The 27,233-nt window shown below is 44.9% G+C and overlaps 1 protein-coding gene across 2 annotated transcripts in view; it reads right to left on the reverse strand.

Annotated features, from left to right (window-relative positions):
* DCUN1D1 (defective in cullin neddylation 1 domain containing 1) overlaps positions 1–27,020 on the reverse strand; it is a 45,528-nt gene extending 18,508 nt beyond the window's left edge. The window contains exons 1-4 of one of the 2 annotated variants that reach the window (XM_075556097.1): positions 26,759–27,020; positions 11,871–12,087; positions 9,574–9,742; positions 6,819–6,949 (exon numbers count right to left, since the gene is read on the reverse strand). In XM_075556097.1, coding sequence (XP_075412212.1) covers positions 6,819–6,949; positions 9,574–9,742; positions 11,871–12,087; positions 26,759–26,761 — 520 coding nt within the window. In that variant the 5' untranslated portion in view covers positions 26,762–27,020. Of the gene's footprint in view, positions 1–6,818; positions 6,950–9,573; positions 9,743–11,870; positions 12,088–26,237; positions 26,370–26,758 lie in introns of those variants that run through there. The other variant, XM_075556098.1, reaches the window with a different exon arrangement.
* Between the last annotated feature and the right edge of the window lie 213 nt (positions 27,021–27,233).

The following is a 27,233-nucleotide window of genomic DNA, read 5'->3' on the forward strand; positions in this document are numbered from 1 at the left end:
CAGGAGGTAGAAGCCAGTCCGCGGAGCAAGAGCAGACTGGTCAAGAGCCGACTGGTCAAGGTAACAATTCTTTGGGAAGTTGATGGCATTTTGTTAGTTGACTTTCTACAGGGTCAAAGAATGATATCATCTGATTATGAGCGTGTTTTGAACTTCAGCCAGCATCGTTCCTCCACCACCACCCCCAACACTCCTGCTCATTCCCCTCATCAAACAAGGGCAATTTTGCAAGAGTTTTGCGGGGAAATCCTTAGGTATCTATCTTACAGTTCTGATTTGGCTCCTGATTCCGATGTTTCACACTCTTAAAAAAATCCTTAAGGAGCACCCATTTTTCTTTGGTTAATAGCATTTAAAAAGACTGCATTGACGGGTTAAATTCTCAGGGGCTAGCCACTGGACTTCCAAAAGCACAATCAGTGAGTGATTCAAACCCACTGGCAGCCCCATGGCAGAAAGATGAAGCTGCCTGCTCCTATGAAGATCGACCGTCTCGGATGCCTCACGAAGAGAGGCTACGCGCTGGAACCCAGTGGTGGCTGGGGCTTTCCATTCTTCAGGAATGGATCCGAAAACGTAAAGGTATCTTGGACTTGATGAAGTTAATGCTCAGGAGTGAACTTTAGATAGAACTTTTAATTCCATTTTCCCCTTAACTTTGTGACGACCTCTCAAAAAAAAATATATATATATATATATATCTGACAAATTCAGATCTATATATCTGCCTAAGGGCTCTTGAACTCAAGCACAAGCTACTATGGGTTGGAACAGACTCAACAGCAACAGGTTTGGCTGGTTTCTGTTTGCTTTGTTTTGGTTTTTTTGGCGAAGCCTTCAACTGAATGTCCACAGACAGGTCAATAGGGATGAAATAGAACTGACTTATCTTATTTCCATGAATATGTTCACCTGTGAGAGTCATGAAGAAAGGGTGCTTCTCGTCCTCACCACACACACTCTGCTGTGGAAATACCTTCGAAATCCATACCTTCTCTGTCCCCAATAAAAAGGCCTAGGCGAGAGACTTTTCCAATTCTAGCCTAGTCACCGTAACACTGCTTCGCTAACCATTCTCGCTTTCTCTCGGCCAGTGTCCACTCCTTGGAAAGGGGCTTCTGGCTTTGAGAGGGACCTTTCAGACCTGTCACTCTGCTGTCACTTCTGGGTTACAGCTCATTGTGCTGACTGACTTCTGATGAAATCTCTACTTCTGGTCAAACAAATGAGTTGCGGGCACACCAAGGCACCATGTCCTCTCCCATCTGACCGACAGATACACGAGTCCCTCCACTTGGACTGACTGATTTTTCTGTTGGTCTTGGAAACTTGGATTCATTTTTCAAGCCTCAAACCTAACTTGTGGAAAATTCACACATTTCCCCTGACCCTGGTGCTCTAAAGAGTAGATAGTAAGCAGTCAATCATTGCTATCAAGGGACAAAAAAATGAAGGTTTAAAAATATTGTTATAATCAACAGCTAGAAAGGAGTAGATTCTAAGCGGCAAAAGCTGATTATCACAGGTGGAGGAAACACTGCCCTTCAGACCACAATGTGTGAGTGCCAGAAGAGCCTCCTCATAGAGACAGGCATGCGACACAGTATTTCTAGAGGACGAGGTTTAAGATCCAAAATCCCACTCTGCCTCTACTAGCTATGGGACCTCATGAATCAGTTTAAATGAAGTTAACAGCACTGACCCTCACCAGGTGCTCTAACGATTACATGAGTTCATACTGACAAAGCAGTTACAACAGTGTCTAGTCCACTACAACATGCAGTTATTATTTGATTTTTCATAATTAAATATGGATTCTGGAGCAGTAGTGAAAGAGTGTGAGATGAGACATGACAACAGAGCAACAGCATGACATCATCCATTAGAATACATAAAAGGAAGATGAAAAGAAAGGGAGACACAGCTGGTCCCTGGCCTCATTATGCCGGCACTACATGGAATGGAAACAACTGCAGAACAACCGTCAAGCCCTCGGAGCCAAAAACCCACACCCACGGCCATCGGGCAGATTCTGACTCAGAAGGAATCGATGAGTCGAGGAGACCTCCCTCTGCGGGTCTCCAAATAAGAGCAGCTCTTTCTCACAGGGAGCAGTTGGTGGGTTTGGACAGCCAACCTGGCAGTGGGCAGCCCAGGTCATAACCCACGACAACCCCATGGCTCCTTCAAACCCTGACTGTGAAATGTTCACACGCAGAGCAAACTTAGCCCAGGGTTACTTTCTTGACCAGAATCGAGGCAGGCACTTTGGGCTTTCACAAACGCACAGTGAAGTTTATGAAGGTCTGAACACACAAATGCCGAGATTAGACCCAAACTAGAGTCACCAAGGCGACTGGAATTTTGATTCCAAATCTGTTCACAATGTCTGTTTTTAAAAGTCATTTTATTGGGAGCTCTTACCGAGATTGTAAAAACACAAAAGGTGGAGTCATAAAATCTGAAATCGAGTCCCAGTTTCACTGCTCTCAAGTATGTGATCCTCACCAACTACGCTTTCGCTATCTCTGTAAGAGGAGGGCAGTGTGGTTTGAACTAAGCTCCAAGGGTTGTTAATGAACCTAATGAGATTAATACAAACGAGAATACAAGATTGAATACCCAAATAGATCATGTTAGACTCTTTTGAATCATTGGCACGAGCCGACAGAGCTAGTTGCACCACACAGCTCACACGAAAATGGCCTACAAAACGTTCGTCTAAAGGAGCTGAGACAGGACCTCAAACAACCCTGAAACTGGCATGGCTGATGAAGAACCAGCATGATGTTCCTGACAACAAATCAGCGTGACGGTCTCGCCAAAAACCACCGGCGCACTGGGCAACCTCCTCCGCGCGTACTGTGTTTAGCTGTAAGCGCTAGGTTTTCAGGAAACGGAGCCACTGGCAATGTGTCTAGGGAGGACAGTACCGGGATAAGAATGGTCTCCTCAGAGGAAGACGACTCGGAAGAACTGGAAGACTGGCCTGGGAAAAAAGGACACGGGGGGAGTGCTAAGTGATGTCTAAATGGCTGACGGGTGTCCGCTGCGCTGCATCAGAGGACATAACTACGAGCTGCTAGCCTCGTAAGGAAGAACACCGCCGGACAGGAGAGCGCATTCTCTCTCCGACTGGGCCGCTTGCTAAAGCAATGGCTGTCCTGCCATCGAGTCGATTCCAATTCATGACGACTTGCTAGTTTTGCGGAGAGTTTTCGGTTGACAAATTCAGAAAACGATCAGAATGGCAAATAGCTTTAAAGTAGGTAATGATAAAGGAAACACCCTGAGATTTCCACAAGAAATACGATTATGAAAACTGAAAGAAAAGACCATTCTCACGGTCACTAGCCCAGCTGACAACTTCTAGTTCCCCTCGGCCAGGTCCTACAAGGTCCAACTGAGTCCTGTGAATCCTTCCTACGACTGCTCTCTTTATTCGCTAACTAAGCGAGTCATTGCATTTTCTGACTTCTTCTATCAAGACAGAACCAAAAGAGACAGAAACCAGGATTTCTAACTACATCTTTCCTACGTGCAATGCATATCTGAGAATAAACCTAATTTTTAAATGTAATGTTTTCACATATTTTTCTCATACTCTAAAATTCCAATGTATTGCCATATCACTGTATGTGAAAGTAACAGGAGCTTGCTTTTGTGTCGTTTTTACCATTGACACAAAGAGGGGAGTGAAAGAACACCCAAGCCTCAGTACTGAAATCCTAAATTTCCCAAGTGCATTTATTTTGCGCCACAGGAGGAGGGATGGCTGAAATTAATCTTAAAGACCATTGAGTTAGCATTCGATAGCCACAACATTGTTTTTCACCTTGCAAAAGTACTGTGCTACATTTCCAGATGCAATAAAAGACAATTCTTCGTATGTACAAGTGCAAATTCAAAGACTTTAAGCAGTTTTCATTTGCAGAAGGAGAAAGGAAACACACATGAAAAGCCCCATGAACTGGTGGCCACAGATCACCGGCAAAGAAACTAACCCTAGGCAGTTATTTGTTGTAAAATGAGTCTTTTTCCTATAGGATTTTAATTCATCTAAATTGCAGAATCAGCTGAGAAAAAAGGGTTTCATCAATTACAAGTTTGCTTTATAGATACTTTGCAAATTAGCAATCCAATCAGCCATGCTAGTGACTCTTTAGGCCAATTATCTTTTTAAAACAGTTTTATTGGCATATAATTCACATAACTTACAATGCAATAGTTCAATCACATCAAGAGGCGTTGTACAACTATCACCACAGTTTTAGAACATTTTCTTCATTCTTGTGCTCATCATCAACTCATTTCCTTCCAATCTCCCCTGTCCAACCCCTGTTCCCATCTCTATATTGACCTATGCTGGATTTCATCTACAGAGAAACATTAAATAAGGTTTCAAGCTATTAACAATAACCAAATAAAACAAATTAGAAACCTCAAATGAAAAGAAAGCAGAAAATACTAAAAACTAGAACAGATTTAAATGGCTCATAAGGGAGATCCAATGATAGGGTGCTAACTTTTAACCTGGCTGCACCTGCAACAATCCACTTTCCAATGCGTTCACATTGCTGGTCCCTGGTCAGAGGGGATTCCCCAGAGGCTTAATCTATGTGTGGACCCTGAAAATGGGTTTTGGATTCCCACTGTCATGTATAGCTTTCTGCAAAGTAGTTGTTCAAAATTTAAGCTCTGATGCTATTCCTTCTTTAGATTTGGATTTTATTATTGACAATCCTTGGGTCACTCAGACTGGTGTGCTTCTTCCAGGTGGACTTAATTGATGCCTCTCTTAGAAGGCTGCTTGTTTAAAAGCAAGCCTTTAAGATCCCAGGCGCTATTCTTTCTGGTAGCCAGGCACCATCTAGTTTCTTCGCCACACTCTGCTATAGCACCCATATCTTCAGTGACCTCTTTGTGAGGCCAAACATCAAGCAGTAAGCCAATTATCTATCATAAATGTTTTACATTCATTCCTTCCTCTCTAGCTTTTAATCACTTCCTTAATCTAATCTCTAGTCACATAATCTTTTTCTTGATTTTTTTCCTCTAATTTAAAATACAATGGTTAATACATGAGTTTCCCTATTAGCATCTCCAACACAATAACAACAATAACAAAACTAACTTTGTTCCTTGAGCAGATTAATACTTAACCTTCCCTTGACTTAGAGTAGCACTGGTGACACGGTGGGGTGTGTGTTGGAACTGCCTACAGCCAAGTCTGCAATTCGAGCCCACCAGCCACTCATGGGCAAAAGATGAGGCTTCTGCTCCGGTAAATATATACAGACACAAAACCCACAGGGGCCGTTCTGCTCTATCCTATAGACAATGTGTCAGAACTGACTTGATAGCAGTGAGGGTTTTTGTTGTTGTTGTTTAGTTTATGACTACATGGTAGTGGTTTGAGTATGCCTCAGTTTCCTCATCAGCAAAATAAGCATAAACATCCTCCTTCCTCAACACTGTTACTATACATATGGCTATAATGAATTATCCAAAGAGTCAAAGAACGAGTAACTCGCCAGGTTGTCCCATAAAATGAGGCAGTGAGCATCCAACGCTTAGCGCATGGCCAGGCCCGCTGAACGCTCACAGAAAAAGGGAGCTTCTGCTATCATCAAAGACCTCGGTGGGCCCGTTTCCCACAAATTCCAACTTACACCTTTTTGCTTGTTTTCAAAGGAAACGTGACTGTCTTATTTTATTTCACCAATGTAATCTCCAAACAAGAACTCCCACTAAAACCAATGTCTTTTCTTTTTCACTAAGAAGTCAGCCATCTTTCAGAGGGATTAGGACTTCATTCTTAACTGCCCTTTCAATGAAACCATGTTTACCCTCTCTGGCCCAGTCAAATACCAAAATCCTTCCACTTATAGCCCACGCCTTGCCCTACAAGCACTGCCAGGCAACTTCTGCTTTTAACCATTTCTCCTTTCTCTGAAGTCCTCACACACGCTGTTTTGTTACTGTTTCATCTGCTACTGTGGTCTAACCTTTCTGCCTAAACTGTACATTCCTAACGATAACGATGCTACTCTACCTTCTATTTCTAAATCCCCTCCGAAACCAAACCAAATCCACTCTCATTCCGACTCATGGCAACCCCACAGGAGATGGGAGAATTGTCCCGGGGGGTTTCCTGTAAATTTTACAGGAATAGAAAATCTCATCTTTCTCCTGCACAGCAGCTGCTGGTTTCAAACTGCCGACCTTGTGGCCCTACACATAAGCAACCCACTGTGCTGCTGGGGCTCCATTCCAAATCCTCTAGTCATCCAAAACCAAGTGTCCAGTTACTATAAACAAAGTACATTAACCTGAAATGTTAACCACAGTTACTTCTGGGTGGCAAAGGTCTCGATGATAACTATTTTCTTCATTTTGGCTTTCAATTTCCAGTTCAATCCTATCAACAACAAGATTATCTGAGGCTTTGTGAATCAGAAACCTTAAAATGAGCTTTCTATACATTTGTAATTAAGTAACTGATGACCTTACCATCCTAAAATGTTTTCTGAATCACAGATACATAAACAAACTAGCAATAAACTTTTAACAACTCTTTTCTGTAACTATACAAAGCATTCCTTTTAAAAATCCTTGACTCATGTGAAACGTGGGCAACTCTCTCATCCAGCCTGGACAGTGCTCTCTGAGGGACTCAGTGGCCACCGCTGCTCACTGCTTTCCGGCATTCGCATTTTCAGGATGACTTTACTCAAAACAATGACAGTCTACACAAAAGAAAAGCGATACCATCAATGTACTTGAGACACCAAGATAAGTGTAGAAAAAATGCTTACCTAATCCTTTTTGTCCTGGATTCTTTGCAAAATTAAAAGTAAACTGGTAAAAATCCTTAAATCGTCCTGGTTCTTTCAATTCTTGTTCCATCTTGGGTATCTGGGCCTTTAGTTTTTCTATGCTGTCACATCTACATTGTAAAATTAAGTTTATAAAAGATGAACTTCTTCACTATAAATTAAGAACTTAACTTATTTATTCCTAAATGGACATGTCTTTATTTCCTTACAAAAACCAGATAGTTGGAGAATTTCATCTTTTTACATTACATAAACACACACAGGCATGGGCTTAAGTGGGGAAGGAAGGGTGTGAGGTAAGTAACCGGGTGTGACTTTTCATTACACAATGCCCCGGCCTCTGGACGTCCTGACTTGCAGAAACCAGCTGCAGTGTGATGGACAGAATACACTGTAAACAAGCTCCATCAATGGAACCATCACCAGTGTAAACTGTGCTACCAGTTGCCATCCAGTCAATGCCGAGCCACGGCAGCTGCAGGCCGATCAGTACGACTGGGCTCCACGGGGCTCCCAGGGGCTGCTTGTCCAGACCTCTACAGACCGCCAGGCTTTTCTTCCAAGGCGCCGCTGGGTGGATGCGCATCTCCAGCCTTTCACGGTGAGCAGAAGAACACAACAACGTGCATCACCCAGTCTCCACACAGTCCTTGTGGTTGTTGTCATGTGCTGCCAAGTCTGTTTTGACTCACAGAAGCCTTCTAGAGACCCTAGGACAGAGTCACACACCCACCCCCCCACCCGAAGGCTTCCTAGGCTGTGATCTTTATGGTGCGGCTCACGAGTCTTTCTCCTGAGCAGCAGCTGGAGACCCTCTCAGTTGGCAGCCAAGTGCTTAAGCACGGCACCAGCAGGCCTCCCAGACAATCCTTGTAGAGTAACAAGTCACATCATGCCCAGCTTCCAAACTATGGAAACGCTTCTGCCCTGCTTAGGCAAGAGGGCAGTCCCTCTGAAAACGTCCCTTCCTATTGTATGCAAAGTACAGCGATGATGATCAGCTCAAGCCCTCTACACCACCTCCAAATAGTAACTAACATTTGCTACACTCGCAAAGCATCGGAGTTCAAGGGGACCAAGAACCAAGAAGTAGCAGCCTTAGGAAAATGAGGCAGACAGGCTATTGCTGATAGATGCCACGATCATACCGTGTTTCATCTAAAGAATTTTGCGTTCGTGTTCTACATTCTTACTGACATTTCTGTTTGTAAACTAAAATTCTGAGTTCCAAGTTCATTACATTGTACTTGAGTTCAACTTCAAATGAAAAAAGAAAGTGAAACAAAGTTTCCTTTGCATTCTGAAGAGCCCAGTCCGGGCACAGCAGCCTAACTCGGCAAGCTCAGGCTTCGGCTGCAGAGCCTGTTAGTGCCTTGTCTTTCAGCTTTCAACATACCCCTTTTGCCCTGCTCTGGACAACAAACTGTCAAACTCTGTCTTCTTTTCAGCCAAGGCCGGAGCGGCTTAGGAGTTTTTCTTTTTCCGGTTTGGTTTCTGCAGCGGGGCAAGGGTTTCTATGTGTGGGGAGGTCCCTGGAGTGCTCACCACAGGGGCAGAAGCCCCTCAGAGGGGCAGGCCTCACCGGCCTCAGGTCTGGCAACAAGAACACCCCTTCCTTGGAGGTCGGACTCTCAGCTGAGAAGGGACCGCTTCTAAGTTCCTTCCTTGTTCTCCCCCTACCCAGGAGGGGTAGCTGCTCCCTGTCCTGTTGTGCTTCTTCTGTTATATGTTAAAGTATTAGTTTATCCCTTTCAGTCATGAGTCAGGAGGCTTTGGTGGCATCACAATTAAGCACCTGACTGCGAGCGGAAAAACGGGGCAGTTCGCACTGGCCCAGTGGCTCTGCAGGAGACAGACCTGGCCATTGCTCACCTAAGGATTTCAGTCTGGAAAACTCTATGGGGCAGTTTCACTCTGTCACACGCAGTCACTGAGAGAACTGACTCAAGACACCCAACAACCATAGTGGTCGGCCACCTTTTAGTACTTAATAAACAATTCCTTTTCTTAAAATTTCTCTTTTGACTGAACTCTGACTGTAAAATCCCTTTGGCATAAGACTCAGAATGCCTAAGAATTCCTAATTCTAAAAATTTTCCATACTTTTGTCTTATCTCTAAAATGACGATAAACACCTCACGGTGTTCTTCTGAAGAAGCTGGTGAAGTGCTTGTATGAATCTTGCAATAAAATAACTATTAGCAATTATTATTATACTGAAAACAAAGGGGACAGCCTTTGACCTGCCCACAGCTGAATGCATTTGCAGCCCCATTAAATACCGAGCACAGGTCAGTAGTAAAGCCAAACCTACTCACTGGCGGCTTTGTTCAGTCTACACGTGCAAAAACACTGAGGCTAATCAGTTGCTAAGTCACAAGTGGGGGAAATAATCAATAGTGACCTCTGAAATATTTTCTAGTTTTAAAATTCAGAGCTCACAGCCTTGCAATAGGAAGTAACTTACACATTCATTCCACTTCTCTGTGTTAAATAATAAAGTGTAGTAATTTTAATACTCCTGCACTGTCCTTGGAAATGACGAATAACAGTCTGATGCGAATGGGATAGGCTATTCTCCGGAAACTAAGTCACATGGAAAGTCAGCACGCTAGTCCATTTCTGTTTTACACCGATGTTGGGGTCAGTCACTTTAGACGGACACTCTGAAACCCATGACGTAATGTCGGCCTACAGCAGGAGCCTGAGTTTCCAACAGTGACTTAGGACTTACCCTAGTTCTGTCATGCCGTCCACGAACTCCTGTTTGGAGAACTCGCACTGCGTGGCTGCTCTGAACTTCCACGCAATCATCAGCACACTGACGCTGGCTGGATCGAGCGCCAGGTCATCACAGAACTGCTGGATACCATCTACTCCAATTTTATTTTCATCTTGAGGATCTTTGAAAGAAGCAAGGAAATATAAAATTAGTGCCGACAATCAATTTTGCTGCATCTTTTAAGACTTAAAATGACACTTTATGTCCCATTGAAAAATGATCACAAAATGCCAAAGGCTTGGAGCAGCATTACTCTGTCTCCGTGTATAATCTCTAAAGCCACTTTACCCCCTAAATAATGCCCTTAAGGAGGGGAAATATGTAGTGGACACTCGATAGCACACAAACTCATTTATTCAGCCCCACATGCTCGCTATACATACTCAATAACATCCAACATGGTTGCAGGATAACCCCACAGCTGCAGGGTCGATCCAACTCCTAGCCACCCTGTAACTGGTTCCAGAGACCGTGAACCTTGTCTAGAGCAGCCTGGTCCTCATCCCAACAGAGCAGCTCATTAGTTTGAACCTCCAGCCCTGCAGTTAGCCATCCAGCTGTGCCTCACAAGGACTCTGGGGAAAACACCCACGCTGTGTCTAAATGGGCACTCCAAATAGACAGCGGTGCTACAGAAATTACTTTCCTCTTAAAAGAAAGTGCATTTTATAAATCAAAAAGACCGCAATTCAATCTGAATTTCAACAATATAGACATCTGCTACTTAATTAAAGGGGGAAACCTATTCATATTTATTGATGAGACTGGCAAAAAAAATTTAAGACCATAACAAAGAGCAGATGCAGACATACACACTGCTGCTGTGATTGGCTGACATCTTTCCAAATGGAAAGACCTATAAGCAATAAACACTGGCACATCCCCTCAGGCCTGGGGCTGACCTCACCCTGGGTTAGAAGAATCAACCATTTAAGATGAAAAGGGCAGCTCTTATCCAAGGTCGGGGGACTGGGGAGGAAGTGGAAGGGAAACAGTAAACACTGGGAGGAAGTGGGATAAGGATGATGCATTGAGGGGCTTGAAAAAGATGCCTGGACACAAAATGTGTAAAAGTCACTGGACATAAAACTGATGATCTGCTCGGTAAATGTTCGCCTCAAACAATAACAAGTTTTTAAAAAACTGCACAGACTGACTTCTGAGCATGAGTCAGGCATAAAATATAAATCTACTTGGGGAAAAAATTTGAAAAAGACATGTATTTTTACATAAGCATATGAGGCAAATAGGGTCGAATCACATCTGGCTATGAAATACTGGTTGGCCATGCAGGTAGGGTGGCTTCTGCGTTGGGCTGCTACCCATCAGATGATGGCTCAAGGCCACCTGCCACTCCAAACCAGAGAGAGAGAGAGAGAGAGAGAGAGAGAGAGAAGGCTATCTTCCCTCATCAACAGCCACAGCCTGGAACCCAAAGGAGCAGTTCGACTCTGTCTTAGAGGCTCACTGCGAGTCGGATGGACTCGATGTCAGAGTTTGTTTGTTTCAATGCAGGAGAATAAAGGAGGGAGAGAAATTATTAAACTTATTAAAAGTCTGCCTTATTTTATACTTTTTTTTCCTTCCCCCTCCCACCTCTTATTTTATACTTCTTTTTTGAAACTAGTAAATTTGTTTTTCAGCTTTCCTCAAAATCGACGTCAGTATTTAAAGATGGAGGGAAAGAACCACACACACACACACACACCACCTCCTAGTCTTCCCTGGAAAAGGAGACAGGCACAGGAAGAGAGAAGGAAGGACCGGCCACGGGGGCCACGGGAGGAGTGGCTGCCTTGATAACAACTGATGCAGGGCTTGATAGGGGAGGCAGTCAGGAGTGTAGGGAGGGAGGGAGGGGAGGGAGATTTGGGGAGTGGAAAACGAAGGTGGGAGCAGGGAGGGAGCACTAGAACTGGCTGTGACCGCACAACTCATTTTAAAGTAATGATTGCACAATTCTCCTTGATATGATTGAATGAACTACTTAAGTGGATGCTCTGTAAATTATATGCCAAATAAAACCATAAAGAGAAAAGAAAGGGGTAAAAATATAGAGACAGTGAGAAATTCTAATGAACAGAGGAAAACCATTTCTCCTCTCAGAACCCCTGAAATAATTCTAAGACCGACAGAGTTCTGCTGGGCATACCAAACCAACTTGTTTATGTTCTAATTATTACTTGATGTCCGACAATAATTACATAAAACCTGGCTCAAAACACCGCGAGTCATAAGCAAGCACTCACCTTTGTATCTACTGTATAGCTGTTCTAACTTCTTCCTATCCAATGATCCTTTTACACTCTCTCGTATATAAAGTTCAGGATTTTGGAAAAAATTGTCTGTTGCAACATCTAACTTCCAGTCATTTTGAGACAGACAACTTACTGCTGTTTTTTCGCTAGATTGTGTGAAGATCATAAACTGACGAACTTTATCCTTCTGCGATGATTTCAACTTGTTCTATTAAAAGCAGAAAATAAACTGAGACTGTGCATAATATCAATGTAAGACCAAATATTTTTACAGGGAGGACTAAAATTTTAGTGATACCTATTGTTCATGAAAACAGGAACATAAATTTGAATCATAAATTTGCTATATTTTGGACAAAGAAGAGCGGGAAGCAAACAAATAAACAAAACCATTCTGCAGGTTCCTCCAGTGGACGCCTACGAGAGCCCGCCGTGCCCTGCACAGGCAGTGCAGCACCTTACACACCATGGCACACAGGAAGCTCCGCGAGGGATGGGGGAGTGGCATGTCTCACCAGTCAGGACCGTCAAATCGCCCTGGAAACCATGGTTAACAGATGCTTATTGTTGTCACAAGGGCCCTCAAGTCAGCTCCGACTCAGAAGGAAACATGGCTGGCCCTGCACCGTCCTCACTCATTGTCCTGTTCCACCCCGTTGTGGCTGCCCCTGTGTCAACCCATCTTCTGGGGGCCTTCCTCTTTCTCACTGTCCTTTCACTTTACCAAGCACGAAGCTCTTTTCCAGGGACTGGTCTCTCTTGATAACGTGTCCACAGTAAGTGAGACAAAGCCTTGCCATCCTTCCTGCTAAAGAACATTCTGGCTGTACTTCTTCTGGCAGTCCAGGCTACTTTCAGTATTCAACAGCATCATAATTCCTCCATCCATTCTTCTTCAGTCTTCTTTGTTCAATGTCCAACATGCAGATGAGGTGACTGAAAGTACCATGGCTTGGCTCAGGTACACCTTAGTCCTCCAAGTAACCTCCTTGCTTTTCAATTATTTAAAGAGGTCTTGGGCAGCAGACTGACTCGGGCAATGCCTTGGTTGATCTCTTGACTGCTGCTTCCATGACCATTGACTGTGTGGATCCATGCAAGATGAGATCCTAGACACTTCCATCTTTCCTCTGCTTACCAAATTGCTACCTTTTGGTCCAGTTGTAAGGGTTTTGGTTTTCTTGACATTGAGATGTAATCTACACTGAAGGCTGAAATCCTTTATCAGCAGGTGCTTCAAGTTCTCTCCATTTTCAGCAAGCAATGTTGTGTCATGTGCATATTGCAGGTTATTAAGAAGCCTTCCTCCAATCCTGATGCCAAATTCTTCTGCATATAATCCAGCATCTCTGATGATCTGCTCAGCATACAGACTGAGTAAGTATGGTGAGAGGATGCAGCCCTGACACACACCTTTTTGGATTTTATACAATGTAATTATTCCCTGTACTGTTCCCACAGTGCCTCTTATTCCGAGCACAGGTGTTTGTAGCAGTCCTATTATCCATTATAAAGAAAATACTGAGTGGTTAAAAAAAAAAGTACAATGAACAATTGTCTCCAACACCACTGATACTTCTACCAAATGGGAGCCTGCTACAGTTCTGAGCCCCTTACATCCTTATCCATGAAAGTGTTTGGGGACCTGGATAATCACCAACGGAATCTACTTGGTCTTCTCACTCAAATCTGAGGCGGCAGCAAAAGGTGAGTAGGAACCGTGTATCCTTCCTAGCTGGGCAATTGCTTTCAGAACCCTTTCCTTAACTACTTCGTGCAGAAGTAGCAGAGGTCTTTGACCAGAATCTAGGAGAGGCCCTTGATCTCTCCAGACAGCCCCCTCCATTGTAATAACCTCTTCTTGCTTGTCCCATACTGACACAGGTTCATGTCCTAGCTGGCCAGAACCCAGAGAAAAATGAGGCAGGGAGAATGCCCTCGACTTTCTCCCCCATCTCGCAGCCCTTCTCTAGTTGGTCTTCCCTGCAATCTCAGCGCCCCCACCTACCCCCAATGCTTACTCTTCCCCTTCCCAAATCCCAGTACCTCTCTCAGCAAAATACTTGGCTTCTTCCTGAGCTATAAGTGAAGGGGGGGGCGGAGGATAACTGAATAGGGCACATATATGTAATCGAAGCAAGACATATCAGAGAAGCACAGAATCATGGATTGGGTCCAAACTGACAGACCACAAACTTCAACCCTCCGATTTTTTAGATGAGTATAGACCAGAAAGTTAAGAATTTGCCCTCAAAACATCCATGTTGTTTGTTAAGAGTAGAAATGGGGCAAGGAAGACACCTCATAAATCCAAGTCTTTAATAATCTTTCTATAAACCACACTGCTGTCACCCTTTATAAAGCTTTTGAACTTTCCAAGGCAAAAATACTACCAAAACCATAAGTACTACCATCTATCTCAGAGTAAAAATAAGACTATGCAAAATTAATTATAAAACCAACCTTGATTGTACAAAAGCTGGAAGAGTCTCCAATAAAATGATTTAAATTAATTGGGGGGGGGGAGACCCTTATTCCCTTAAAATATGAAAAAATGTTTACACCCTGGAGTCTGACTGGCCAACCAGTCCTCTCTCTCTAATGCCATTTCCTAGGTCCACACAGTGACGTGCCAACAGCTACTCCCACTAAGCATGAGAGGACACTCCGAATTCACTAGCCTCTTGCAACGTCCCTGAGAGCTCGACCACCTCCAAACACCCAGTATTTCACATCTCTCTCCAGTCTGCAAAGGGCTATTTAATCACAACAAACCCAAACTGAAAGGGAATTACACGGAAGATCACTACTGTAATGTTCTCTTTAATGGAAAATTAACACGAAAACCATTTGATTTCAACTTTTGCTATAAATAATTGGTTTGACCCAGGGACAAGGGAAAAACATGGGACCCCAAATGGTAGACAAGGGGGAGTGGCAGGCCTGGTGGGAAATGATCAAGGGTAAGGTTGCTTAGAGAAGAGGTATACTCTAGCCCAGGTGGCGATGAAGCATGGTAGTAGGGCAGGAGGAAGGTCAAGGGAGATGGAGGAAAGAGCTAGGAGTCAAAGGGCATTCATGGAGGTCTAGACAAAGACATGTACATGCAAATATATATAGGAGGATGGGGAAATAGATCTATGTGTCTATATTTATAGGTCAAGTATTAAGGTGGCGGAAGGACCTTGGGCCTCTACTCAAACACTCCCTCAATGCATGAATACCTTCTTTTATTAAATTGGAACTCTATGATGCTCACTCTCCCAACACAACGGCTGGAGCCAAAGTGGGTGAACAAGTAAATGTGGTGAAGAAAGCTGATGGTGCCCGGCTATCAAAAGAGATAGTGACTGGGGTCTTAAAGGCTTGAAGAGAAACAAGCGGCCATCTAGCTCAGAAGCAACAAAGTCCACATGGAAGAACACACCAGCCTGTGGGATCGAGTGGTCCCAAAGGGATCAGTTACCAGGCATCAAAGAACAAAAAATCATATCATTGACTGCACACCTCCATGATAGGATCGCTGAAGACAAATGGGTGCATAAGCAAATGTGGTGAAGAAAGCTGATGGTGCCCGGCTATCAAAAGAGATAGTGTCTGGGGTCTTAAAGGCTTGAAGGTGAACAAGCGGCCATCCAGCTCAGAAGCAAATAAGCCCACATGGAAGAAGCACACCGGCCAGTGCGATCACGAGGTGCCCAAGGGACCAGGTATAAGGCATCATGCAAAAAAAAAAGATATAAGTGTGTGTATGTATGTGTATATATGTGTATATGTATATATGTATGTATATATGTGTATATATATATCATATTAAATGAAGGGGGAAGTGCAGAGTGGAGACCCAAGGCCCAAGTGTCGGCCAATGGAGATCCCCTCATAGAGGGGTTTAGGAGAGGAGATGGGTTAATTAGGGTGTGAGGTAGTATCGATGAAGAACACAGCTTTCCCCCAGATCCTGGATGCTTCCTCCCCCCAACTACCATGATCCGAATTCTACCTTGCAGGGCTGGATGGGACAGAGGCTGTACACTGGTACATATGAGGGTTGGAGGTACAGGGAATCCGGGGTGGATGATACCTTCAGGACCAAGGGTGTGAGGGACGATGCTGGGAGAGTGGAGGGTGAGTGGGTTGGAAAGGGGGAACTGATTACAGGGATCCACATGTGACCTCTTCCCTGGGAGAGGGACAGCAGAGAAGGGGGGAAGGGAGACTCCGGATAGGGCAAGATATGACAAAATAACGATGTATAAATTACCAAGGGCATATGAGGCAGGGGGGAATGGGGAGGGAGGGGCGGGGAAAAAAGAGGACCTGATGCAAGGGGCTTAAGTGGAGGGCGAATGCTTTGAGAGTGATTGGGGCGGGGAATGTGTGGATGTGCTTTATACAATTGATGTATGTATAAGTATGAATTGTGGTAAGAGTTGTTTGAGTCCCTAATAAAATGTAAAAGAAGAAAAGAGAAAAAAATGATTAGGGCAAAGACTGTACAGATGTGCTTTATACAATTGATGTATATATATGTATGAACTGTGAAAAGAATTGTATCAGCCCCAATAAATTGTTAAAATAAAAAAAATTAAAAAAAAATAATAATTGGTTTGAGTTTTCTTAGTCGATCTTTTAAAAAAACAAAAACCAACCAACCAACAACAACAACCACCACTGCCATGCAGTCCATTCCAACCTCTGGTGACCCTGTAATCTAGAGTAGGACTGCTCCGCTGGGTCCTAAAGCTGCACATCTTGATGGAAGCAGAGAGCCTCTTTTACCCATGGAGTGGCTGAAATCACCAATCATGTAGTCAGTGGCCCAATGCTGAACGTACTGCACTACCATATATATATATATATATATATATATATATATATATATATATATATGTATATGTATATATATATATATATGTATGTATATGATACCATAATATACATATATACATGAGCTCTAGTCCTGCAGCTAAATGAAGGGCAGGGAAGTACCTGACAGGCATTGTGACCATCAGTGAACACTGTACAGTTTCATAGATTAATCAGGAAATAAACTCATCCTAAGCCACATTTTGAAAATTACTTGTTGATGAAAAGTGATATAAGTCTTTGCATGGCTTTCCCTCCATCCTCCTAAAAGTGAAATGCAGCAAGACATCAGGTTTCTTTGGGGTATTAAATCCATAGTTTTGTTTCTTGATGGCATGCCGAGCTGCTAAATGCAAGGTCCGCAGTTCAAAACCACCAGTCTCCCCGCGAGAGAAAGAGATACTCTACTCCGGTAAAGTTACTTAGTCTCAGAAAACTTCAGGGGCAGCTCTACCTTGATCTACAGGGTTGCTCTGAGTCAAAAGTGACTTGATGGCAGTGAATGTTTCCCCTTTGGTTAAAGAGAGGAAGGAAAAATACAACTTAAAGTCACCGAGGCAAGCCGAGGGGGCTGCTTATTGATAGGTTTCTTGTCACTGAGTAAGATCATTAGAAACTTAGGGGAACATAAAAAAAGGAAAGTTATTTAATCCACACGAACTAATAACAAACGAATTACTTAACTCCATGAATGATTTAACTGGTATTTCACTTAGGGGAAAAGCGAAAACAGTAAACTCTCTGAACTGATTAAAGTACACATTTTTGTTATGAAGGGCAATATTATCGATACATTTTATTGATTTCTGTTCGTCTACCCATTTCTAACTCACTTGTACCACTGAGTACAATGTGACAGAGAACTGACAGCAGGGGGCACCACTAGGTCAAGTGGTCACAATTCCATTCCTACAGTCTGAGAAGTACCCTCCCATTCTTGTCTTAGAATACCCTCTCTTACGTGAGCTCCCAGTGTCTAGAATAAATGCTAACACCTGTTCTCCTGAAGTCACTGCCCACTGTGCTGAGTCAAACGTTTAATGCGCCCACAGGACAGCAGAGATCTGGCCCCATGGCATTTCCACGGCTGCACTCTGTGGCAGCAAAGCAGCACATCTCCCTCGCTCTTGCAGGGCAGCTGAGGAGTTCCCAGGGCCACTTTGGGGTTCACAGTCCAGAGTCCCCCCTGGGCTACCAGTGTGCCGTCTCCTCCTCAGCACACCCACGTCTGTGTTCCCAGAGCACCGCTCTGACACTCCGAGGTCATACGGGTCCAACCACGTAACGTGCTCTGATCTGGGAACGTGGCATGAAAGGTTTACATTTCAATCAACTTAAGGAAGGAGGGGAAAGAGGGACGAACCAGAGAAGAGTCTTCAGGGGTGCGAGGGCAGATAGAAAACAGGTACAGGAAAATGCAGGTGATTTTTCTTGATTGCTACTATAAACCCAATGGGAGTCTTCTTAAGAGCACCAACATGTAACAACTACAATAACTCCACACGCAAGTGTAGCACATGCCGTTTACCTACGACCTTATTTAAAGGGAGCAAACCAGTGGCCAATGTTAAAACCAAGGATAATATGTGAAATACATCCATATATGATCAAATTCTCAAGGAGACGCAATAGTTTTGAGTATACAAAGTATATAAACACAGAATGCATTCTGATTACATTTGATTCTAGCAGAAAGGGGAGGAAAGAGTGAAGAGGAGAGAAAAATGCTGTTTCTTATATGGAAAGCTAGCTAAAACAGTATCAGAGATGATCCAACTCAGAAATACTCTGGTAATCTAAAGAGTAGAAAGCCCTTGCTCCTCTTTCAAGGAGCACTGGTGGCGCTGATGGATTAGTGCTGGACTGCTAGTTACCAGGTCCGGGGTTCAAGCCCCCCAGCCGCTCAGTAGGTGGTCAGGTGGAGGCTACATAGCAATGCTGCCCAAAGTGGGGCGGTGCTGGAATAATCTACAAGGGCTGCAAAAGCAGAGACACCTACACTGCATCTTGGATTATGGGCAATAGTACAAAAGTCTTCCATTGCCAGGGTATAGGGCACGCTGAGCAACTTTTTAATTTTTCTGAAAAAGGGGTACTAGACCAAAACAGGTTTGTGGGTTCAACCTGCCAGCCTTTCTGTGAACAGCAGGGGGAGGGAGATTACTGCGGCACAGGGCCATCCTCCCATGATTGCCACACAGGCGCAGGCAACTGCCGAACTTCCCCGGAGATGCCCCAGAGCTACTCTAAGTCTGGAGTCCCTGGGTGGCACACACAATGAATGCACTCCTCTCTACCTGAAAGGTTAGAGGTTCCAAGCCACCCAGAGGCTCCTGGGAAGAACGGAATGGTAATCTGCTTACAAAACTGCAGCCCTAACCACTCTGACACACATGAGATCCCCATGAGTTTAGTTCACTTGACAGCAACTGGCAGCCTACACATCACATTCTCTATATATGATACAATGTTTTCAATATATGTAGCCAAATGTTACTAATATCCCATTCCCAAAACCAAACACACGGTCACCTAATCTATTCCAAATATCCCATTACTGTTCGATAAAAATGGTTCCCCATAGGAAATCTGAACTCTAAAGTGCAGGAATAAACAGTTTCACAAAGACGAGCTAGTCAAGAGGCTTTCTTACCCCACGACAAAGCACCACTACAAGTAAGTCAGGCTAAGAGCCTAGGGCTGGGCAGACCAGCCCCAAATCCTCTTCCCTTCGACCTGAGCGGAGTAGCAGTGTCATATGATGATCAGTTAAGAGTGCAAACTCCTGAGCCAGATTGGCAGGATTGTAATGCCAGCTCTCTCTGCCTCTTAATTTGGGGAAATTACTTAATCTCTCTGTGCTCCAATTTCTTCATCTAGAAAAAGGGTGTGACTGTTACATGAATTAATTGAGCGTCAACTCCTAGGCCGATCTAAGGAGCACCTACATACCAAGGATTCTTTACATGACTATGCCACGAAGAAGAGGAATACCCCTGAAAGGTGGGGGGGGAGGGGGGTTGAGGAAAGCCTAAGAAAATATTTATATTTAAGTAAGAAAGCTTAATAAACACACTGAGAAAACTGACAGCAAGTATTACTAAATGTGCACCAGGCACTGTGCTCAACGCTTAGTCATTCAGAGCTCCTCAAGGTGGTTATCGTTCATTCCTTCCCAGAGACCCACAGACGTGTCTAAGAAGGTGGCGTGGACTTTGAAACAAGCAGTCTCTCTTGACCCCCACCCCCATGTCTCCACGCCAAAGGAAAAGCAAAAGTGCAACTCCTGAGTGCAGCTGGGGAGAGGGCAAGGGGCTGCGAATATTTCTTCATCTATTTTATGGAAAAGGAAAATAAGTAATTGACCTTTTCCCTTTCAAATGTAAACCATTTGCATTTTGATTAAAAGTTTCCTATTAAAGCATTCCTTCAATCCAATCAAAAGGCTAATTTAGGCATGGAACTTCCCTTTAGGGTTTTTTTTATGGGGGTGGGGAGGAAGACAAGCAATAGTTGTTTTTTTTTTAAGACAAGTAATACAACAAGAAGAAAAAGATGTAAGCCCTGTCACCATCTATTTTAAAAACAGAAAAATGACCAGACCTCTTCCAGTCAAGCACAGAAAAGGAGAAAAAGGGGGCCACTGGAAGAACTGGCTTCCTTTCCCCACAGGAAAGCAGGTTCCCCTGAGGGCGTGTGGGGAGGAGGGACATCAACAAACACAGACAGGTTATGACCAGAAAGTATCAGGAGAGGGTACAATTTCAAATATCAAGCAGATTTTTTTAAATCTTCAAACGGTATTTCTCTACATTATAATGTGCAGTTTAGAATAACAAACGTGCCATTTTCACCAACTCATCAATTTCCTGCACATGGAAAGCATAACAGTTAAATCTTCTTTAAGATTTAACACCACTAAGAAGTCAAGTGTGGAATAGATCACACTATATAATTAAGCACAATGACATGGTATACGATGGTAACCCTCCTGAAAATACATTTCACTAAGAATAGCTATAAAAGATTCAAACTGATTTTAGGGTTTTGTAGAATTTCCCTTAGTTGTTTTTTTTAACCTTTCCATTAAAAAAAATGTAAAGGATTTTTCTCTTCCCCACTCCCATAACTATTAGCTCATTTAGAGTAAATAATGACCAACAACTAAAAATAGAATAAATGTTCTGGTTGTGGTTTGGAGAAAATGGCATTAACTATTTTTAAGGCTATCGGTTTTGCTAATTCATTATTACCTATGATAATGGAATAGAAATAACTTCTATTAAAATGCTTGTTGGCCATTCATAATTCAAGTGATTCTCCCAAGATAAGTCAAAATAGATAGCAGATTAAAATTTGCTTTCTCCTGACCATAAATTTCATTTCTAAGTAAATTTCAAAAGCATTACTGAGGCAGAAGGGAAAAAAAAGTAAGAGTTAAGTGAGATTTTCAAAGTTCGGTAGTTCAAGGTCGTAAAACAATGGGCATACAACAGGTGGTAACATTTCCTGCATGAAGATAAGAAGTCATCTTTGAAAATAATATGTCCTAATGCTAAGATTTGGTATCTACTCAAGTTCTTGAGTCCAGCAATATCAGAATCCAATGGAGAGTAACACTTTAAATGCTTACTGGAGAAACATAAAAAGACCAGACATATGACGGGGTATTTGAAAAATTCACCTGAGTATAAATTCAAAGTCTAATGCAATTGAATTCTATAAACAATAACTCTCCCTGCCATGGAGTCAATATTACAAGTACTGACTCTAAGTCAGAGTGGACCTGCCCCGCAGTTCCCTCACTGTCTCCTCTTTCTTCTGAAGAGCAGCCAGCTGACCGTGCAGTTCGCAGCTCAGCGCCTAACCATTAGGTCAACCAGGATCCCAGAAAATAACCAGGTTACATTAGGTTGTTGTGTTACAAAATTTCAAGATTTGCTTTAGAAATCATGAAATTTTACAACCCTGACAACAACCTAATTACCTACATCAAGTGGATAGATACAAAGTATACCAAAGGAAATCAAAGTTACAAAAGATGGGTAGTGGCTTTTTTTTTTCTCCTGGTTTTGCTTTTTCCTTGAGTGGTGGGTATACACCTAAAACGACTAGGTGAACTGGATAGCCAGCTGGTTATTCAAGAGTCTGTTTGTGTTCCCAAAGCAACTGAATCCTATTTGGAACTATTTCTCATCATCAAATGTCATGGTGATTGCTTGCTACCAGGAGTCTGACAACACACACTGAAATTTAAAGGGGGATATTTTCTTCTAGACCTGCAGTATGCTAACACTAACATGAGATAAAATCCAAACACTCACTTGACTCAAGTGAGACCTACTTTAAAAAGAAAACAATGTTAATTTTACTTCTAAGTGTTTCACTCCATGAACCAAAATACTTTTTCAAACTACTGACATGGGGACGTTAGATCATTTGATTTGATGTAGAAACACAACCATGATCAGGTAGCAACCAGACTGAAGCTAATCAACAAGCCCAGGGCTGTTCTGGAAGGATGTTTGTTGGATGGGAGGGCTGGAGAGGAATCAATAGAGGAAAGCAGGAGACCAGGGTTTAATCCTGGCTCTACCACTTACCAGCCAGTGGCTCTTTACCTCAGTCACACCACTTAGAAGGGTTACCTTTCCATTTCCACACAAATTAAGAGGAGGTAGTCAGGCCCATCTCAGAATCTGGAGTGGAGACTAAATTAAGATAATAATTGTAATTTGTCTAACAGACTGTCTGCTCTCAATAAATGTTCATTTCCTTTCTCTTTAAAGGTCTAGTTTTTTGCACACAGTCATTAAATGACATAAAAACAAGAACCACTCAAAAGCAATCTGTGAAAGAAAGAGGGTTCGTTGGTTATTAACCCTGTCTTGGCTAGATCCTGAATGACCAATTAGTTGGTTGTTTTTTTATGTTCTGCCAATTAGTTTTTATTGAATGCTGGACAGTCACCTTCAACAGAATTCTGTACAAGGAAGCTAATACTAGAGCATAAAGTAAACAAACTGTACTAAGACTTTGTTAATCTTTAAAAACAAAAACAAAAACACACCCTGCTTTTGAAATGATCCATAATGTAATACTGCACGATGGGACAAAAGCAACAAGGGAGATCTATCACACCAAGTCAATGGCTTCCCATTCCTCTATTAAAGAAAAAAAAACAACAAAAAAACCACAACACCCCAGCATTGCCCACCAGGTCATCCTCACGGCTTCCCTGTCAGATCTCAACTACTCCCTACATACACACATAAATACATACATACCCACACACCTCCTGCATACCCACACACCCCCTACACACACTGGGCAGCTGCAGCCACACTGGTCTCCTCACTCAGTGTTCCTCAAACCCTCTCTGCACACACTTCTGGTGAGCTTACTCCCTGACCTCCTCAGTCAAGAGCTGAATGGTAATTCAGCAGCCCCCACCTCTGGTCTGCCTCAAGACTATGTCCCTCCCTAACACTGCTCTATCTTTTCTATCCTCAGAACACATTTCCTTCTAGTATAGTAAGAAAGAAAATCATATACTAGGTGACTGTGTGTCTCGGCCCAGTAAAACATAACCTTTACCAGAGAAGGGGGTTTTGTTGGCTTCGTGGGAGAGCTATTCCCATGGAACAGTAGGTATTGGGGGGCACAGGCACGCGCACACACACCAGTAGCTTTGAAAGGCAGTAGAGCTCTGCTTATTGAGGTGCAAACCAATGTGCAACAAGCCCAGAAGTGGCAGTACAGGCCAGCAGTCACTGGGATTTATAAACCCCAATAGTTTTAAAAATGAAATATAAAACTTCCAAGTCCACAAATTTCTTTAAAAGTCATTAAAAATGCAATAATTAGTGTCATTAATTATCTGTTACTATGTATTCATTTATAACATCTGTTTTTCCTCTGTTTAAACAAATACTATAATTTCATTTCAAATCCAATTTCCAAGCCTTTCTCTGGATTTAATGTGCATTAAAGTGTTACATGTAACAAACACTGAGGGAAATAATAAGTTAAGAAAAAACTATTTCAATTCTGCCATAATCTCACAATCTCAAATCTATAAACTGCTTTGGGCCTCTATTTCTTCCTCAGTTGAAGGGGGGAGGGCAGGGAAAGAGGTATAGGCATGCTAGATAATCCCTGAGGGCATTTAAGCTAAAAAAAAATCTATAAAGGCAGCCCATGAAAACTAGCCTACACACTTCTCACACAGCTAATAAAAATCACTGAAATCAGAAAATCTTTCAAATGAATGGAATTATAGAATCATCCGATTCAATCTTCTCCTCTTGCAGATAAGAAACCAACCAGAAATTTGAAACATGTAATAATAAAATGTTTTCAAAAGTAACCTGACAGTGCTTAGTTGGAGTTTTCCCCCTGCTGTGTATTTCTCTTCTCCCTCTCTCCTCTCCCCTCTCCCCTCCCCCTTCTCCCTTCTCCCCTCCCCCCCCCCCTCTCTCTCTCTCTCTCTCTCTCTCTCTCTGTTTGTGTCCCTGAATCAAGGAGCTGGAGAAGTTAACTGTACACATTTCCCTCATATCCAGTATATCTCAGACATCCCATTCTGTGAAGATTGTCCTAGAACTCACAATAATAGGTGCTCTAGAAATGGACAGTGTCAACACACGAAAAAGGGCTGCATTAATTAGTCTGAAATGATCAAGAAAGTCAGACGGTATGTAATGAAAAGCAGTTCATTCACACTGGTGAGTCAACTAGCTGCTTTCCTGTTGATTTCGACTGAGGGGGACTCCAGGTGTAGTCAGGTGGCACTGTGCTCCCTAGAGAAGCGCCAAGGCCCAGTTTTCAGAAGGATACCACCATGCTTTTTCCCCAAGGTGCCTTCAGCTGCTCTGTGCACATTCAGGGACTTGGGGGTGGCTGGAGATTGAGTGACTACATTGAAAACTCTTAACTTTCAGTAGGTCCCAAGGGGAGTTAGTTCTACACAAGAGCACACCAAAACAACTGCAGTGACAAGAACTGAGTTCAATCCCAGAATCGTCACTCATGAAAACCTGTCACCACTGACAGAATTCTTTGTTGTGGCTCAGTGGCCAGCCTAGCTTATTTAACCCATTTAACCAACTAAAAGGGGCAGATGTATATAAACTTCCACCAAGCCAGAACTGTCACACGAGTCACCAACAACCACCAACCAACAAGCTCACTTGCCACTGAGTCAACGCTGCCTCACAGCGACCCCTTAACGGGTTTCCCAAACTGTGACTGTGACCGGAGTAAAGCCCCGGTTTTCTCCGGCGGAGCTGCTGGTGCCATGAAACTGCTGCTGATGCGGATCAATCCCCCACGGTAACACTACGCCACCGGGGCTCCCATCAGAGCCACTGGAAGGCTGAATCCCCGCTCAGCTGCCAAGCATTAACCGGGCTCTAGCTTCCAGGGCATCTGGACACCAGCGCTGAGAGCACCCACGCTGATGTGCGCACAGGTTTCCCCAGGGAATTACATTTCATGACTTCAAACTCACTACTCATCTGCAACAAGATTCTGGAAACTTTATAGAGTAATGCCTATTACTGTCTGTGCATTGAAGCCTCTGGAAACGCTTTGTGGGCTCTCTGGTGCATCTTTGACCATCAGGATCCATCCAAACACGAACCTTGTACTCTACAGCAAGAAACAGTTTCTGAAAAACACAACTGGCTTGTTTTTTATGGAGCACACCAGAGGACATAAATTTGGATTAGATGGCAAAGCACCCCACAGACCCATCCATACATGACACCCAAGTACTGCCCTGTGGGCGGTTGAGACCAAGTAAGCATCCTTCAGCAGAAACAAGACCAACTCAACACAAAGACAGGAGGCCATGCCTCCGGCACAGGCCGCGACCCTCTCCTCAAAGACGCCTTCATGGTCCCCACGAGCTAAAGGGCAATACCGCTTTAAACGTCTATGCAAGACAGTACCCAGCGTGGAATCCTGGAACTGAACTCAGACTCAGACTGCATAATGTCAACCATCTCTTCTGAAAAACAAAACAGCAGAGTCAGGTACAGGCAAGGACCTTGTGAACTGAGATCCGAACCTTGGCGCCTGTCAAACCATCTCCCCCATCCCACCCCACCCCACCCCCAACAAAAGAGGGGAGAAGAGTCACTTGACAAACTGTTTTTTCAAAAAATCACAAATGGCCTTTAACTGCTATAATAAAGCTATTCCTTCTCCCACCCCAGTCAAATATGAGCTCAAAAGCTAGTAGGTTCTTCCTAATTTTATGAAATGAGAACAGGTTGCAGTTTCTTAATCCCTCCTAGCTCTCCCCCCTTTTCCCCCCACCACCACCCCCACACGCCGTCCCGCGCCCCCCCCCCAACCCCGAGAACTCCCCGGTTCCCAGGGAAGGGTCAACTTAACCCCCCACCAACTAACTGGCCAGGGGAAACTCTCCTGGCCCGAAAGGCAGGGGCGCCGCGGGGTGATGGAGAAAGGAAAAAAGGCTGGTACCCCGCCCCGGGCACAACTGCCTGGGAGACTGGAGCGGCGGCCGAGCCGCGAGCGGAGGCGGCCGAGGGCGCCGGGAAAGTCTTCCCTCCTCCCCGGCCGGGCGGCGGGGGAAGCCGGGCTCCGGGCGGGGGAGCCTCGGCACCCGGAACACTGGACCCCCGTCCCGGCCAGACACAATGGAGCCGGCGAGGGACCGAGCCAGGGCAGGGCCGTTGCCCCCTCCCCTCCCCCCGCCCCAACGCCTCGCCCCCCCGCCCCCCCGCGCCCGGCAGGGCGACGGGCACCGGGGGCCGCTCCCCGCGCCCCAAACTCCCCGGGGCTCCGGACTAGGCCCGGCGCCGCGCCGCCTCCTCGGCTCTCGCGTAGCGGAGGCGCCCGGGCGCGCAGGGGCGCAGGGGGCAGGGAGCGGCGGCCGGAGCGCCCGGCCGGGGAGCGGGCGGAGGCCGCGGGCCGCGGCTCGGGGCGGCGGGGCGGCGGGGGGTGCGCGGCGGGCGGGCGGGCGGGCGGCCGCGGCGCCTCACCATGTTGGTGTCCTCCAGGCCTCTCCCCTCCTCCTCCGGCTCCGCAGCGAATGGACGGCGGCGGCGGCGGCGGCTCCTCTCACGGGCTCGCCGGGCTCCCGCTCATGCGCAGTGCGGGGCGGCCCCGGCGCGGCCCGCGGAGCAGCCCGGGGCCGCGGGGAGGCGGAGGGCCGGGGGCGGGCGCCGGGACCCGGGCGCTCCACGCGGGGCTTCCCTCGGGCGCGGGGGCGAGGGGGGTCTCCCGGGCCGGGATGCGGGGGGCGGGGAGGCCGGCGACGCGCCCCCTCCGCGCCAACATCTTCCCGCGCCGGGCGGGCTCCGCGCGGCCGGGTGGAGGGGTGGGGGTGCACCAGGGGGACACCCCACCTCCGCTTCCTACGCGGCGCCTTCCACTCGCGGCACCCCCCCCCCCGGGCCGAGGACCGCCCAAGGGGTGGGGGGGGGCGAACGGGATGGAGCAGCCGGGGTGCCAGCG

This window comes from Tenrec ecaudatus, chromosome 8, assembly GCF_050624435.1.
Source record: "Tenrec ecaudatus isolate mTenEca1 chromosome 8, mTenEca1.hap1, whole genome shotgun sequence".
NCBI lineage: Eukaryota > Metazoa > Chordata > Mammalia > Afrosoricida > Tenrecidae > Tenrec > Tenrec ecaudatus.